At 40.6% G+C, this 18,277-nt stretch overlaps 1 protein-coding gene and 1 pseudogene across 7 annotated transcripts in view; one reads left to right on the top strand and one right to left on the bottom strand.

The window, feature by feature from the left end:
• mybpc3.L (myosin binding protein C3 L homeolog) overlaps positions 1-18,277 on the top strand; it is a 60,938-nt gene that overhangs the window by 16,314 nt on the left and 26,347 nt on the right. For 4 of the 7 annotated variants that reach the window (XM_041589884.1, XM_041589885.1, XM_041589882.1 and 1 more), the window contains 10 exons: positions 955-957; positions 4,928-5,094; positions 5,377-5,509; positions 5,694-5,696; positions 6,747-6,871; positions 8,674-8,779; positions 13,811-13,977; positions 15,237-15,402; positions 16,601-16,707; positions 18,169-18,198. In XM_041589884.1, the coding sequence (XP_041445818.1) occupies positions 955-957; positions 4,928-5,094; positions 5,377-5,509; positions 5,694-5,696; positions 6,747-6,871; positions 8,674-8,779; positions 13,811-13,977; positions 15,237-15,402; positions 16,601-16,707; positions 18,169-18,198 (1,007 nt within the window). The remainder of the gene's footprint in view (positions 1-954; positions 958-4,927; positions 5,095-5,376; positions 5,510-5,693; positions 5,697-6,746; positions 6,872-8,673; positions 8,780-13,810; positions 13,978-15,236; positions 15,403-16,600; positions 16,708-18,168; positions 18,199-18,277) is intronic. The other 3 variants (XM_041589886.1, XM_041589883.1, XM_041589881.1) reach the window with 1 other exon arrangement.
• Positions 4,171-4,351, bottom strand: LOC121403485 (annotated as a pseudogene).

Genomic DNA, 18,277 nt, shown 5'->3' with positions numbered 1-18,277 from the left:
TTGAATACAGTTTGTCAACAGAATTAACATAAATTTCGCCAGCTCTTGGTCTATATTTATTCTATATATTCTAGAAATTAAGAAATGATTTCCAGTATCTAGTTCTATCAGACAATAGCTTCTTCATTCTTCAGCAGACTAAGTTCCTCACATAGTTCCTCTACCACATCACCGCTCCTGAATGAACTCCATGAATGAAACTTTGTTTCCCAGAGTTGAGTTCTGCTTCTTCTTCTTTGGATAAAATGTCCCAATCATCTATTTCTGTGAGAAGTACAAAAACTTTAATAGTTTCACATATTTCATGTTCAAGTCCCATGAATAAAATGTGGGTACTAAAGATATATATATGTGGAAACATTTCATCGCCTTGATCAGTAAGAGAATATGTAAGACGTAGCATAACATCCCATCCAAAGTTTCATCCTAGTTGGCCTTCAGCATAAGATGATATTTTCCCCAAAAGAGGAGCCAGCCCCACAGTTTTGGAACGTAAGCTCTAAAGCATACTCATATTTTCCAATACTATTCCTCGCCAGGTTACACACTTGTAATGTCATTATTAAGATATCTGTCCATTAGCATTCTTTGTTCTCCTAAATAGGTCACTGACACCAAACCTATACCATGTCCTTATATTGTGCCTAGTGTCTCCCCAAAAAATCCATCTGGCTTACAGTTATCTCTGCTTCTTGTCTTCCATCTTCCATTTCTGTCATTCCTATTGCTTTAACAGTGCTGCATCTTGCTATCGTCCAGAGCTTGAGATGGTCAATGTGCATCTTCGTCATCTCCTAACCCACTGCTTGGACTCAGTCTGCATTCTGTCCGCACACCCACTTGCATCCGTGCTTGGAATCTGTCCTGCTCTGTATCAGTCACTCTTACTCACCTTGCATCTCTTTCTTCCTTTAATTATCCTTGTCTTATCTTCTTCTATCACTGATGTCACAGAGAGTAAGTTCTTGGTGTGACTTTTTTTGTTAAACCTGATAGATACTAACTTGTGTTTTTGGTCAGGCCTAAAACAATGGTTAGGCCAAGCCCTACTGACTATTAATATTCACTGAGTGATGCTTGGAAAGACCAACCATAGACTCTGACCTTATAATTGCATGCCCTCTAGTCATCTTTTAATCTATGAGTCACATTGGCTATTTCTGTGGGTCAGGACCATTGGGGACAAACTGCAGTTTTCAAAAGAAAAGTGATCGATGAGTTTGGCAAACACAGCTGCCTCCTTCTCTAAATGAAGGGCACCTCTTCGAGGAGCTGACAGCTGATATACATGCCGGTAACAGGATAGTGTGCATCTTACCCTGAAGAAAGTGCCTTGTTGCTATATATAACCTTCCATCAACAGTTTGTCAAAGTCGTCTTTCATCTCCAGCTTTAGTAGGAGAAAGGTAGAAGGTAGATACAGCCATAGAGACATAGAGACCAGGTCATTATGGCTATAAAAAAAATGGTCTAGTGTCTGCCAATTAAATCACACCAGGAAAGAGAGAATGACCTACGTTGTAGAACATTCTGTGTCTATTGGATGTTGCCAAACTTTGTGTCCTCTGTTAAATTCAAGGTGTTTATGGGTGCACCAGGATTTGTGCCAACTAGAGAGACCAATAGAGGTGGTAAAGGACTTCACAATGGCATAAAATAAACACCATAGATATAAGTTTTACTTCTGTTTAGATCAGAAGTGTAATCACTCTTCCAGTAGAAAGTTCTGTTCTTCTCTGTAGCCATGACAATCTGTCGTCGTTGTGTTGTGAAGAATGCTAATAACAACACAACAGAGAGTTAGGGGTGCTTCTAGTGGGTGTATGCAGGAGGTTTAAATGTGTCCCAAGAGCAGGACTGATTTTAGGAAAGGGCGTGAAGGACTTCCGCAGAGTCCCCTTCCAGGAGGCTCCAAGAAGGTATTCAAAATTATACCCTTTAAATTGACAAAGTGTTATTACATTTTCCCTTTTCTACAATCAGGTGACTTTCCTTGTGCTTATAATTATGGTCACATTAAATGCATGTGATAATGATGTTTTTGACTTGGAGTTCACATTTGTTTCTTTTAGTGGGGGATGTTAGATTGAATTTCCTAATGCACTTGGGGTGCTTTCTGGCATGCACCTGGATTGCAGTTATGTGATTCCCACACCACTCAACATCATGGGTTGCCTGGTTTCTGTTTGCCTTGAAAGTTAAAGTTTGCATTTATTTTGCCTCTCTGGACCATGTGGTTGTGCACTGACATGTCTTGCTGTTTCCTGCCGCTGGCGAGTGCGGGTGTCTCCACTGCATGTTTTTCTGAATGCCTCTTGGCAAGTCCAGCAGTTTCCTTCGCTCCGTGAATCGGTAAGGATTCATCATTTTTAGGTTTGGTCAAGAGATTTGGCTGAAAATCAAATCTCAGTACTAATTTTACACTTTGAGTCCATCAGCCACAATTCAGTCGATGTGAGCAACATATGTGCTTAGAGGCAACTCAAGGCACATAAGAGTAATGCTTGATCTTGGTCAAATAACATTTGTCCCAGGGCCGGATTTACATAGCGGGCACCCTTGGCCTGCTGTCGTTCGTCACCCCGTCCCCTCCTTTATATTTGCTAAAATTGGGACCAGTGCAATGGGGATTGGTGCTCGGGAAATGTAAAAAATGATTGTATCTCCTGTGAATTCCCAATGTTTCTGAACCAATGTAGGTATGGTTGGGCAGCATGCCGCCTCCTAAAATCCTGCCGCCCTAAGCCCAAGCCTTGGTGGCCTCTCAACAAATCTGTGCCTGTTAGACCCACTCCAGAACCAAATAATGTACTTGAGCATACCAAGACAAGTCTGGTGAAGTTTATGGAACAAAAACAATGGAAGGTTTAAATGTGTCTCATTGGGTTCCACTGAGGACCACTTTCATCCTTGCACAAGAACATGCCCTAGGTCGGTTCCCATTGTAATACAATAAAGGGCCAACTCCTGCCCAGCTAATTAGATCCCACCAAGTGGAAATGGTCATTGTATGACTTGGTGATGGGTAGTACTGTTATTCACCTTACAAATATTAAATAAAGACATGAGGGCTTCTGTTTGGGGACATGTTGGGTTACAGTGAAGGGACTAAGGAAATGGCTTGCTCTTATACACTCAAAAGGTCCATTATACCCCCCTGATAAAATAAGATAAATAGGAACACCTAACTTGATATGGTAATTTTATTACTATGTAATCTGAACATTGTAATCAATGTACTGTATATGGAATTTAAAGCTCATATAGTAGGGAGCTGGGAGTCACATCCATCTGTTACTTGGTTGTGTAGGTCTCAAAATTCCTAACACACACTCTCCACTAAGCAGCATCTTTCCACTATGAGCCACAACCAGGTGCCAAGATGTTCAAATTATTTCCATTGTCCTTTGCCCCAGAAAAAATACTCAAAGTACCAGAAGCCCAAACATGAATCAGGCTGCACATGGGAATTCTGACTAGAGAATTTGCTGAAGCACATGATTCTGTGTAAGCCGCACGGAATGAAGGCAAATTGTGGAGCATAAGTTAAAATGTAAAAGTTAACCCTTACAGTAAGGTCTTTAGACCCTGGGCCACCAGCACTACTGAATTAAGATATGGGCTCACATACCACCTGCTAATTGTATATTGTATAAAGTGCTACAGTATCATATCTACTCCCATGGGCCAGGATGTCACAGAGAGGAAGCAATACAAATACCAACAGTTTTCAAGCTACTAAGCCCTGGTAGCCTTTTTTTTTTTAGAAAGCCGGAGTACGTGCTTTCCCCAGTGAGTCCTACCCGAAGGCATGGGCTCCAATACTCAAGTGCCCCAGGCCACGCCAAAAAACAGCTTGAGTGGGCTCACCTTCGCCAAGGCTAGGGTGAGCCCCCTCTTCCCCGAACCCAAAAGCACACAAAGCACATGCAGGGGGCAAGGGTCTTTGGACTCTCCTTCGCCTCACGGCTATCGGGAGTCATGTTTACCCTGGGTTCTGCCGAAGCTTTCCCCAGGGCACCATTAGATGGCCTGGGGTTGAGCCCAAAAGACTCAACACCCATCCAGTGATAAAAAGTGCACAAAAAAAGACAAACAAACACAAAAAGGGGCTAAAGGGGGAACATTTTTTGTCTTCCTGGCCAGCGAAAAGATTGGAGCAAAGAAAAGTTTAGAACAGGATTAAAAGCATAAAGTGCATGTGCTGATTGCATGATCCCCATAGTGAATTAGGCACTCCCCGTAGGGGGCACATCAACTTCCATCCCGCTTTAGCCCTTTGGCCAGAGGATCAAGTGTTTCTCTGAACATGATACTACACTTGATCTTAGCCAAAAGGCAGAGAAGCAAACTCTATATATCTAATTAGCTAGGCAACATCAAGCGAGCAAAGTGATAGAGAGTGACATATGAGGACCAACATGACAGGTAATGTACTGAAAAAGAGTTGGTCACCTTGTCGTCCCATGGTATTGGGCCTAATTATCCTTATGACCTGACTGCCTAATACCCTACCCCATATGACTGCACATTTCAAGGCACAGGCTGGAGGGAAAATACCCCATTGCTATATTAAATATGCTTTCTGGGTCTTTACAGGTTTGTGTTTCCCCCACGAAGTGCCCCACCTTGTCCTACTATACCTACTTCCCTTAATCCTTGCTACCTACAGCTACTGCTCCACAAGCCTCAGCCAAATGCCCCCCCCCCCAGAAAAAATGTTGTCAACCTTAGGGACATCCAACCTGTTACCCCCCAGCTGTGATTAAACAACAATTCTCAGAACTCACAGCCTATTGACTATTGTTAAATAAGTTAAATAGAGGTGTTGGTGGCATGTTGTTCATGTCAAAGGTTCTCCCAACTCCTGACCTTGTTAAGTGTCTGAAGTTATTTTGGCCCCTTTTAATTTTGCTTTTATTAACAGTAATGAGCCCAAGCAGGGCATTGACCTCGATGTGGATGTGTGGGATATCCTCAAGAAAGCACCCCCCACTGAATATGAGAAGATCGCCTTCCAGTATGGTATCACTGACTTGAGGGGCCTCCTGAAACGGCTCAAGAAGATGAAGAAGGAGGAGAAGAAGAGTGAAGGTGAGGTTAGGGTGATGAGGACTTAATGTACTATATTTCCTCCTCCTTGTTAAATCTAATATATAGCAGGGCTAGGGGATTAGGTGGCATTTCTTACAAAGAGTAAAACCAGGGGGTCTAGGCCACCTCAGGCCTTAAGATCTGCCAAAAATGTGACATTCTAAACCTTTAAAAAAAACCTTTAAAAAAAATGTGACATTCCAGGAAAGTTACCAGCCTATGAAATATTGGAGCCACCATACATAGTGACTCTATTCACAAGTCTCACTTATGTTCCTCTAGCTTTCCTGAAGAAGATGGACCCTGCATACCAAATAGACAAAGGTCAGAAGATGAAGCTGGTCGTAGAAGTGGCCAACCCAAATGCAGAGGTCAAATGGCTGAAAAATGGCCAGGAGATCAGAGTCAGTGGAAGGTCAGTGGTGTCAGGGCACAAGGATCAATTTCACGTTCTCAACTCAATGAAATAGTTATTCAGGGTAAGTGTTGACTTCCCTCCTTCCATATCCCCAGCTCATTCTTTCTTTTCTTTCTCTTCCTGTCCCTGTGCCCGGCACTTTCTTCCCTGTTGAATCTGTCAATCAAAATGAATCCTTCAGCAAGTAAGTGCTATTTTAATTTGTTATTCAATTAAACTTTTTGGCATTGCTTGAATAATTAATATTTCTTGTTGTTGTGCAGCTGTCCAGCTTGGATTTTTAATAGCTATCTAGTTTCTAGGGCTGAAGAACCCTAGCAACCAGGTAGCATTTGGGCAGTCAGAATGGAAGACAAATAATAGAGGTCTTAATCAAAAGACATAAGAAAACTAAAAATAATTAAACAATTAAAACCTCACAGTCAATCTGTTTTTTTTGTTAGGGTCAGCGACCCTATCAAGCAGATACTGGGTTTTTTCCTGATGCATGGCAGAAGGAGGCAGATTATGGAACTTAATCGTTTGAACATTGCCCAAGGCAATACTACTTGGCCAAACTCCCCACCATCTCTGCAGCCCCCTAGCTGGCACTCACTTGCTTCCCCTCCCCCCCTTCCAGTATGAACTGCACCTCTCAACTATGCCATAGACACATCCCTACCCTTTGTTCCAGCCCTGAGTTAAAGCAGGCTGGGAACTGCATACCTCCCAACTGTCCCATTTTTCATGGGACAGCCCCGATTTTGACAGCTCAACTCGCAGTCCCGAAATGTTACTGAAAAGTCCTGACTTTCTCTTTGATCTCAGCCAGAAAAAGATACAGGAAAGAAGCTGCTCTGATGTTCTTCTGCTTAGAAAAGATTTGAGAAAGGTTTCTAATTATTTTCCTAATCAGAAGAATATCAGAGCAGCCTCTTTCTTTCTCCTGACAACTTCCTTGACTACTTGCTGGTCAGACTGGTGGGAAAATAACCAGCAGGTGGCGATGTTGTAACACAATTCATTCATATTAACGGTTCATGTATCCCTTAATATCTTGGGAAAAAAAGAAAATAAATAATTAATGTAAATTGCAGAAGTTCTTAGAATTGCACCCTCGTCAATTTTACATTCACTTATTTTATAGGTTTACTTATCCTTTACTGAAAAATAAGTAGTTGTTACAGTATAGAAGGGCTAGCATGTGTCTGTTTCATTTCAAACCATTGAGTCTCGTGTTTGCCCCCTACTACAGGTACATATTTGAGAGTATTGGGAACAAGAGGATTCTCACCATCAATAACTGCTCCCTGGCAGATGACGCTGCCTATACGTGTGTGATCGGAGAGGAGAAGTGCGGTACTGAGCTGTTTGTGAAAGGTCAGTCAGTCTTAGGGTTTGGCTGTGAGATCATTTCAAAATTCTAAAAGGATACAACTGTGTGGGATGGGGCTATTTATGTCTTTAAACCGTGCCCTCCATCTGTTGTTTATGTGATTGGTTGCTATGGGTTGCTACAAAATTTTGTGGCTGTTATTGCATTGCCTTACGTCAACTTGGCTTGTAGTTTTCCAGCTTTCTAATGTCATTATAACCCAGCCTGCAGCCTTGTGCCTTTATATGGTCGCAGAACCCCTCGGTGACTTCTAATATCCTTATCATTTACAGTAGGGGGTGCATTACCCCTTATAATACATGAGTGAGACTCAGAGTTCCCTGTATAACTCAGCCTGCAGCCTTGTGCCTTTATATGGTCGCAGAACCCCTCGGTGACTTCTAATATCCTTATCATTTACAGTAGGGGGTGCATTACCCCTTATAATACATGAGTGAGACTCAGAGTTCCCTGTATAACTCAGCCTGCAGACTTGTGCCTTTATATGGTCACAGAACTGCTCCGTGACTTCTAATATCCTTATCATTTACAGTAGGGGGTACATTATCCCTTATAATACATGAGTGATACTCAGAGTTCCCTGTATAACCCAGCCTGCAGCCTTGTGCCTTTATATGGTCGCAGAACCCCTCGGTGACTTCTAATATCCTTATCATTTACATTAGGGGGTGCATTACCCCTTATAATACATGAGTGATACTCAGAGTTCCCTGTATAACTCAGCCTGCAGCCTTGTGTCTTTATATGGTCACAGAACCCCTCAATGACTTCTAATATCCTTATCATTTACAGTAGGGGGTACATTATCCCTTATAATACATGAGTGATACTCAGAGTTCCCTGTATAACTCAGCCTGCAGACTTGTGCCTTTATATGGCCACAGAACTGCTCCGTGACTTCTAATATCCTTATCATTTACAGTAGGGGGTACATTATCCCTTATAATACACGAGTGATACTCAGAGTTCCCTGTATAACTCAGCCTGCAGCCTTGTGCCTTTATATGGTCACAGAACCCCTCAGTGACTTCTAATATCCTTATCATTTACAGTAGGGGGTACATTATCCCTTATAATACACGAGTGATACTCAGAGTTCCCTGTATAACTCAGCCTGCAGCCTTGTGCCTTTATATGGTCACAGAACCGCTCAGTGACTTCTAATATCCTTATCATTTACAGTAGGGGGTACATTATCCCTTATAATACATGAGTGATACTCAGAGTTCCCTGTATAACTCAGCCTGCAGCCTTGTGTCTTTATATGGTCACAGAACAACCCCTCAGTGACTTCTAATATCCTTATCATTTACAGTAGGGGGTACATTATCCCTTATAATACATGAGTGATACTCAGAGTTCCCTGTATAACTCAACCTTGTGCATTTATATAGTCACAGAACTCCTCAGTGACTTCTAATATCCTTATCCATTTTATTTTAATTTGAAAGACAAGTAAAATAAAAACTACTGGTAGAGCCAATTTCTTAGGCACCTAAAGTGACCCAATTTGCCAATATTTAATCTAGGACCAGTATGCCTGGAGTAATTTGAGCAGAGTCTTTTCTGTTCTCTCACAGGCACACCCCAGTATTTATTTACTTTACTTGTCCATTAAATATCCTTTTACTCATGAAACCATCATAAATTTTTAGGAGCTTTATTTTTTCCAGCCTAGGCTATCTGATGGGGGCCTAACATTTAGTGGCCACTTGGTCATTTTGGATAAGGGACATAGACATTTTAGGGAAGAAAAGAAGGTGTAATGTTTCCCTCTGTCTCCCAGAGCCTCCCGTTCAGATCCTTCAACCCTTGGAAGATCAGATGGTGATGGTGGGAGAGAGAGTGGAGTTTGTGTGTGAAGTGTCCGAGGAAGGAGCACAAGTAAAATGGTGAGTAGAAAACCAGCAAAATCAACTGATTGCTAGTATTGAGAGCCATGAGTATCCTGTAAATTAGATCCTTATAAATGGTGCTTAGTGATGTCATCCGTTATAATCGGAGCTTAGTGATGTCATTTGTCATCTGATTCACTTAAACTTGTGTATTATTATAAATAAAGTAAAATATGAACACCTTGGGGCAAGGCCAGACGAGGCGTTTTTGCGGCGTTTTTACGTTGCGTTTTTAAAAATGAACAGCCAGGCGTAAATAACTGCACTGCAGTAATTAAACTGCACTACCACTGAAACGAATGGAAAACGCACTATGGCAATTCACACAGGGTGCTTGCCAGCTGAAATCCGCCACAGGACGCCAGTATTGGCGTTTTTTTAGCAGAAACTACCAAATCAATAGACTCTATGGGATCTGCACGTTTGAAACCACACTGTACGTAAATACGCAGCGTATTTTAAATATGGCGTCCAAATTCAATGAGAACAACGAGAAGTGCATGTTGGGAAAATAATTGTACGTGCTGAAAAACACATGAAAAACGCATGTTGACAGTTGCGTGTGGTTTCAGTAGCATATTTACGACTGGCTGTTCTTTTTTAAAAATACAATGTAAAAACACCGCAAAAACACCACGTCTGGCCTTACCCTTGAAATCCCGGGTAGCTTTGATTCTCTAAACTGTTCAGGTAAAATGGTGCCCACTCACAAGGCCTGCTGAGATTTGAATCATTCTTGATCACCACTAGGGTTGTCAATAGTCATATTCAAATCTGTCCCGTTTCCCTTCACCGAAAGTTTGCGAAACAGCGAAATTCCCAAAACACATTGATGTCAATGGGCAACTTTTTTTTTTTAACTAAACATTAGACCAGTGATCCCCAACCAGTGGCTCTGGAGCAACATGTTGCTCTCCAACCCCTTGGATGTTGCTCCCAGTGGCCTCAAAGCAGGTGATTATTTTTGAATTCCAGGCTCGGAGGCAAGTTTTGGTTGTATAAAAACCAAACAGAGCCCAATGTAGGCTTATAATCCACATAGGGGCTACCAAATAGCCAATCACAGCCATTATTTTGCACCCCAGGGACTTTTCATGCTCATGTTGCTCCCCAACTCTTTTTACATTTGAATGTGGCTCACAAAAAAGGTTGGGGACCCCTGCATTAGCGTCTATGTGTGTTTTTTTCACAGCAAAGCCTGGTGACAAAATTGTCACTTTTTTATAAGAAGAAGTCTGGCCAGATGTTTAAGGGGCAGGGTCAGCAACATAAGGGGGGCAGGCACCTTGACATAAGGGAATAGATGAAGTAGGAATTTGGTGGGTAGGGTTGTGCATTAATGGAACTGGGCTAAAAGTGGAGCAGGGATTGGGATGGATCGGAGGCATACATGGGTTGGCTAGAATGACTGGAAATCAAAGGTTGGTGTTGAAAGTAAATTGATAATACCGGACCACCCATAGTTGGTCGGGTGTCAACCCTCATCAGTAGTAAAGTACTACTATTATCCACAGGGTTTCCTACATTATGCAGGGCTCCCCTCCTTACCCTGTCACGGCCTCATCCCTTGACCTATGTTGTCACTTTGGCCCCCTTCAGGGATACCCAAACTCTATCCCACCACCTGTTGTTGAATTGCAACTTCCAACATCAAACTTCCTACAACGTCCAGCGATACCAAAAATTGGCATATTTACAGAGGTGGTTCGTTCACCTTTAAGTTGTTTATTATAGAATGGCCAATTCTAAGAAACTTTTCAATTGGCCTTCATGTTTTCTTTGTTATAGTTTTTTAATTATTTACCTTGTTCTTCTTCCAGCTTTCAAATGAGGGTCACTGACCCCATCTAAAAAACAAATGCTCTGTAAGGCTACACATTTATTGTTATTGCTACTTTTTATTTCTCATCTTTCTATTCAGTCCTCTCCTATTCATATTCCAGTTTCTTTTTCGAATCAGTGCACCGTTGCTAGGGTAATTTGGACCCTAACAACCAGATGGCTGAAATTACAAACTGGAGAGCTGCTGAATAAAAAGCTAAATGACTCAAAAACCACAAATAATAAAAAATGAAAACTAATTGCAAATTGTCTCAGTATATCACTCTCTACATCATACTTAAATTAAAGGTGAACAACCCTTTTTAGGCCATGCTCCCATTAATTCTTGGACTGCTACACGTTACATCCAGACACTATCCAAACCCTGACTGACCCATGATTTTTGGGTCAACATATTGGGACTCTCTAGCGTAGTTGTATTTATCATGACCTGAGCCCCCTACTGCTCTTCATATAGAATTCTCCAAACAACTATTGATTTCAAGCATTATGACTGAATATATGACCTTTCGGCTAGTGGCCTAGTGTGGATAAAGTTCTGCTGAGTGTGAGATTGATGGAGGCTCTGAGCTTCTTCCAAGTTCCCTTCATCCTCTAGAGTTTTACAATGGGAGTCCTTAATCAAGGCCCCTTGTAATGTTCCCAGTAAAGTGTTCTCTTTGAAGCTGCTCCTCTATAGCTAGCACAAACAGTTGCATTCTCTGAATGAGTCCTAGACCTCTTCAAGGAGCTGGTGGCATTGGAACAAGTCTCCCTCGCTGGCTCTCTGTTAATTATGGCCGAGGATAGATTTCAGCATTTAAAATAGCTTCTTGATGTAGTGGCTGATCTGCTTACCAGCTCCACACGTGAGGTCTCCCGGGTGCAGCTGCCACAGCGTGTCCCATGCACAGAGATGGGATAACTTGGCTGCTAGTTGCTGTGTCAGCAAAACATTCAGAGCTCAAATGGAAAAGTCACCTTGTAGGAACCCTGTCTGGGTCTGTACATGTCCCCTCCCAGCAACAACTGTGTGACACTACACTCAAAATAAGAATTTTCTCAGAACACAATGTCTTCTTCTAATTTTGGACAACACTTGATTCCAACCAACCCCGTTAGAAACAGTTGAACTTTTCTCACTTGAATCTCAGGCCTTTCTTAGGTTCAGGTACCCTAAAGTCTTGTTTTAGGGAAAAGTCTGGCATTATTCATTTTAGAAGATTTCGAGATTTCTATTTGTGCAGAACAGATATGACTAATTCATTAATTACACCTTTCAGTGGCCTTTTAAATGTAGAGTTGATGTATCATATGGAAGGACACCATCCCAGCAGTGATTAAAATGATTGTGATGATTATTAATCCTTTGGGTTTCCTAGGGTCTCTGCTCCCCAAATTTCTCTGGCTACGGTGACTAGAAGATGTTTTTGGAAAGATCCAGTCAGGGCCCCATAGGGGGGGTCTTGGAACACTCAACTATACCAATTTGCAGGCCACAATAAGGATGGCCTTAGTTGATGGGTCCAGGGCATGGCCAGGAGGGATCAAGGTGTGGCCAGGGAATGCTTCTAAAACACAGTCTTTATTCTATTTAGTTGGCAGGGTCCATCACCCAAGGATTTAGATCTAAATAAGGCCCTCTAATCATATACAAAACCATTACCCAACTACAGCTGCAGCAGAACTTACTACTAATACAGTTTTTTAGCTCTACCTTCTCATAATTAACTAGAGGCATTCTGTGTGCTATGGTAGGCAGGCAGCAAACACAAGATTTTGACAGGGGCTCTACTATTGCACTGCACCAAGATTACCTGAATTTGCTCCAGTGTAAGATAGTGATCTGTGATTTATCTGGACATATTAGCATTTGCCATTCTAAAATGTTCCCTCAAAATTCTTTTGTGCCCACATTTTAAACTTGTGTGCACATTTTTTAAAACTGAGTGCGCAGGTGAGAATAAATGCATCATTTTGTGTTATCACACAGAATTCTTTGTGCGCACCACAATTTGTCGTGTGCTCAAAATTTGTGTGCTCGCGAGGGAACATTGCCATTCTGGAGGGGTCCTTTATGGGGAGTCATTTGTACTCAGGACATATTGTCCACACAATGTGAATTCTACAAAGACATTAATATTTTGTAGTCACATAACTAATTTTGTGAACACAAGTACAATATCTTGCCACAAAATGTATTTTATCCATACAAAATTAATTCTGTAAACACAAAACTAATTTTGTATGGACAAAATGCAAACCCCCCCTTGTATTTTTCATATACTTAGAACGGTTGTTCCCCTTCAAATTAACATTTAGTATAATGTAGAGATTGACATTCTGAGACAATTTGTTTTTTATTTTTCATTATTTGAGGCTTTTGCGTTATTTATCTTTTTATTCAGCAGCTCTCTAGTTTGGAATTTCAGGAGGTACCTGGTTACTAGGGTCCAAATTAACTGAGCAACCAGGCAGTGGTTTGAATCAGAGACTAAATAATAAACAGTAGGGCCAAATGGAAAGATAAGTAATAAAAAGTAGCAATAACAATAACATTGTAGCCTTACGGATCATTTGTTTGTTTTTTTTTAAGCTGGGGGTGAGTGACCTCCATTTGCAAGCTGGAAAAAAGGCAAAAAACTAAAAAACTATACAAAATAAATAAAGAAGAAGACTGAAAAGTTGCTAAGAATTAGCCATTCTATAAAATATTAGAAGTTAAGGTGAAGTTGAACCACTCCTATAACTTTATGGACCAGGAAAGCATAGTAAAATAAAGCAGATTCATAGACAAATGTCCATTAGAGGGAGCTCTTGCTCCATCAGACTATACACTATTTTCCTGGGCCACTTGCTGGACAAGAAGAATAAAATGGCCCATTAGAAGTGAAAATAAATTCAACACTCAACTCTTTAATTTTATCACCTTTTTAAGACTATCTTTCACTTTGGCATGAAATGATAAAAGCCAGTATATGGTTCTGTTTGGAACATCTCACAGTTGCCTTGAAGCCTGTTGATGTACCTTATTGCAGCAGATACAATGGATGAGGTCTTCAACAATGCATAATATACAGCATGTGGTCCTTGCAGCTGTCTCTAAACAATCATTCCCTGTATTTCAACACCTATGATTATTTTTTTTAAAAATCAAGATTTTGGGATAGGTGCAGGTCAGCTATGATCAAGCTTTTGCGTTTTTAGGGAGAAAGATGGTGTGGAGCTGACCAGAGAGGAAACATTCAAGTATCGGTTTAAAAAGGATGGTAAGAAGCATTATCTGATCATCAATGAGACAACGCTGGAAGATGGGGGCAACTACAAAGTCAAAACCAATGGAGGAGAGTCATTGGCTGAGCTGATGGTACAAGGTGAGAGGATCTGTTCACTTTCCCAATGGGTCACAATCAAAATATCCAGTGTGAGGGTCAGTGCAGTGTATGGAACAAGACAGTAGGTTACTGTCATTGAGGAGGACTCACTAAATTTGAATCAAATCTATATCACCATTTACATTACTAACCTTGTTCCTGATAATCTGGTTTTCATTGAATGAAGCTGCTGGGGCTTTTACTTCTTTGTGGCCAGTAGAGGGGGCTCTTGTTCCATCACAGTGATTGCCAGTAGAAAACATCTGCTGAAAATAGACCAGAGATACAGAAGAGAGCCCTGGTCAATAAAGGAAGGTTGGGACCATATATTGAGAAAAATATAATTTTCATGTATGTTATGGGTGCCCAGCCTATAGCCTCCAATTGTCTGACTACAGCTGTAGATCAACAACAGGACAGACATCCCTGATATGTATTATAGTAACATCAACTCAATATTACACAATTACATCTCTGCCTTCACCAGTTACATTTCCAGGCTCAGAGGTCCATGGCAAATGGCCTTTTAAATTTGCATCCCAATGGTTAGTTGAGTAGAGTATAACCAGTCACGTTGGGCCTCTAGGACATGAACCATCAGCCATTAGTTCCTCATGATCAACTAGAACACTCAAAGTTATGCCTTCTATGTTAGTTTTGGCTGATTAGCTTCTCGGTACTAACAACAGCAAGAGTGCCTTCCTAGAACTCCATTAAACAATCAATGGTTAAGGTCAGATGGGCATCTTGATGGGTATATTTAATTATAACAAAGATGAACAGTCCCTTGTAGAACCAGAACATATATATGTTAGTCTGTTAAACTATCATGGCTGCCAGAGACATCCAAACAACAAACAGAATATGACTGGGAAGATGCCAACAGCTCATACTAGAGCACTGGCCAGGGTTTGACATTGGCATAATATTATGTGGGTGACTAGTTGCTTGGCACACACCACCATTCATAATAAAATCAATGTGATAATCATGTTAATATAATATTAAGTTAATACAAGAGGTCCTCTGTATTCAACCCATTATCAATATATTAAGGACAGCCCATCCCTGCAGAGGTCCAATAATGTAACTGTATATCACACCCTTCTACATTTGATAACAATTATCTTATCCAATGCCCCTTTAATTATTTTTTTTTTGTACCTTTTCCCCCATCAGTGTGCTGCTTTTGGGTCAGTCTCAACATTTCTGCATTGCTTTTCTGGATCCACTCATGTTTTCTCCCTCTCGTCCCCCAGAGAAACAGCTGGAAGTCCTACAAGACGTGGCCGATTTGACTGTTCGGGCCAAGGAACAAGCCGTCTTCAAGTGTGAGGTCTCGGATGAGACAGTGACAGGAATCTGGGTGAAGAATGGAAAGGAAGTCATTGCCAACAACAGAATCAAGATCACACATATTGGAAGGTCATTTTTGTGCTTCAGGCCCATCATTTAATTGAGATCTGCTTAACATAACTCTAATACAGGAAAAGGCAAAGAAAGTTAGAGCATAGTTGCAGTTTGTCACCATAAAAGATATTTAACCATGTTACAAGAGTATGGTTTAGTGGAGGCCCAAGAACATGTTGTAGGGTTCTCGTATTCTCTATTATTTAGTAGACAATCAACTTGCCGGGTAGGCCAAAAAAGGAGTCGATGTTATGGGGAGGGAACCTTATGGTGCAGTCCATCTAGTTAGTGTACTTAATAGTTATGGTATGATACATGTCCCATAATCTGAGAGTAGGGATTATTTACCTGTTGCGAGTGGAACCCAAATTTGAGTCTCAATTCTGTTTAGGGTGAGTCCCCGTGATTCCTTTTATTAAAACAGTTTCCACCTACATTAGATAACTACAATGAGGAGCATAGCAGTTCCTACTGGGTTGCAAAATGGATTCTAATTTGGCTCGTAAAGGTTTAAAAGCCTTTTTTATAAAAATGGTGAAAGGGTTGACAAACAGACACAATCAAGGAGAATTGTTTGCTCATATTCACCCTGTCCCTGCACGTTGCACCAGGTGTGTAGGGTTTTTGCTCTCCAGAATGAAACTCCTTCATTCCTTCATTCAGCATCAGACTGGGGATCTGGGGCCCTCCGGTGCTGCTGCCTCAGGGGCCCCCACACCCCCTGCCAAATCTTAATGTCCCTGGGCCTCCCACCAAAGCAGTAACCAACCTCCACCCCCCTGAATACCATATTTTTAACTTGTTGTGGCCACGATCGGGCTGGGAGCAGGTAAAGGTGTATAGCCCAGGGTTCCCACCAATGGGCCTACTGGGCTTTTTCTGGTGTTCCACCGGCTCAGTCTGACCCCCTCATTAATACAGCACTGCCAGTGTTCAGACGCAATATATTCATGAAGGTTGAGCTTGGGGAGGTATTAAGGCATCCTCCATCTCTCCTTCTAACTTCTGTGCCATTCCATTATACAAGTACGTTGGGTGCCGAGGAGCCCTGTCCTTTTGTCTTAGACGAACCAAAGTGCCTTTTACTAAATATTTCATGCACACCCAGAAGGCACAAAGGAAGGAAAAATCCCCCAGTGTACCATGATTTTATCTTGTATTGCCCTAAATGTAGATACGATGTTCATAGTTAACCAACCACTTCTCCTTATAGGGTGCACAAGCTGACCATCGATGATGTTGTACCGCAGGATGAAGGAGACTATTCCTTTATCCCTAATGGATTTGCCTTCAGCCTTTCAGCAAAACTACACTTCATGGGTAAGAATACAATCTTTGGCGTTTATCCAAAATAATAATGGTAAATAATGGACAATGGATGTATGTAAATTAATGTAAAATCCTACCAAGTGCTCTTCTGAGTACAAAATAAAAATCCAATACAAATCTCTACACAGTCGCCGACTGCTCTACAGGGAAACAAACAAAGCTGCTTGAGTTCTGCATGGCTGGGAAGTAAGGCGGGGGCTCCCCCTGCTGTTCATAAGTATGATTGTTTCCCTGCAGAGCAGTTAGGGACCGTCTGACAATTCCTATCCACAGCAGTAAATAAAGGAAGAATTTCACTGCAGACAGTCAGGTTTCTTATAAAAACCGTACACATTTTTTAATTAAAGTATATTGGAGATATGTTTTTTTTATCATTAAAGAAAGTAAAAATGGGATTTTATTTTTTTGCCTTTACATGCCCTTTCATGTTAAACAACATCGCCACCTGCTGTTCATGTTAAAGAGGAAAGTTCTTTTCTTAAATTGACCAAAGAACTCCTATGTGCTCACTAACTTGGCCTATATAAACATCAGGTGGAGCAGTTACTTCTAGTTCATTGTATTAGATGTGGAAACCAGCTAATATCATCAAAACTCTAGAGCACTGAGCAAATTTATATAAGTCTGTAAGGTCCCCACCAACTAAAACCATTAGGGGATATAATTTATTTTATTTATTTAAATGTATTAAATATTAAGAATTAATGAATTACACAACTTTAAAAAAATATTAAGAAGGATGAATATTTTAACCTCTGACGAATATGCATATACCTAGAAAATTCTCGTGACTGCAGATTGTTAAAAAAACATTTTTATCTTTATTTTTAATCTCTTAAAAAAATCTATCTTTTAATCTTTATCCTTTTATATCAATATTGTTTACAGAGGATATACAATGACAAGGTTTAAATGGACAGTTTTAAGCAACTTTTCAATTATTTATTTTTTATAGTTAGTAATTATTTGCTTTTTTTCTTCTGACTCGTTCAAGCTTTCAAATGGGGGTCACTGACCGCATCTTTAAAAAGAAATGCTCTGCAAGGCTACAAATGTATTGTTATTTCTACTTTTTATTACTTACCTTTCTATTCAGGCCTCTCCTATTCATATTCCAGTGTCTTATTTAAATCAGTGCATGGTTGCTAGTGCAATTTAGACTCTAGCAACCAGATGGCTGAAATTGTAAACTGGAGAGCTGCTGAATCAAAAGCTAAATATCTCAAAAACTACAAATAAAATTGTCTCCGAATATCACTCTCCACATCAAAGTAAACGTTAAAATAAAATAAAATATCTAAACATTGGAGATAGTTAATATTTTATAGTATTAAATGTATATATTTTGTAAATATATATTAAAACAGGAAATAAATTAATTGAACACGTTTTGTAAGAACAGATGATTCAATAAGGGTTTTATTATAACTTCCTCTTTATCTCTGTTTATAGAGGTGAAGATTGACTTTGTTCCGAGGCAAGGTAAGGTATGGGGCAACGGCGAAATGCGTGGAGAGCTGTTTGTATGCGTAGAGATCTATGTGAATGAGAGCATCTGTAA

The sequence above is a fragment of the Xenopus laevis genome, chromosome 4L (genome assembly GCF_017654675.1).
Source record: "Xenopus laevis strain J_2021 chromosome 4L, Xenopus_laevis_v10.1, whole genome shotgun sequence".
Taxonomy (NCBI): domain Eukaryota; kingdom Metazoa; phylum Chordata; class Amphibia; order Anura; family Pipidae; genus Xenopus; species Xenopus laevis.
Note: the sequence above shows the minus strand (reverse complement) of the source record. Positions and strands in the feature narration are given on the sequence as shown.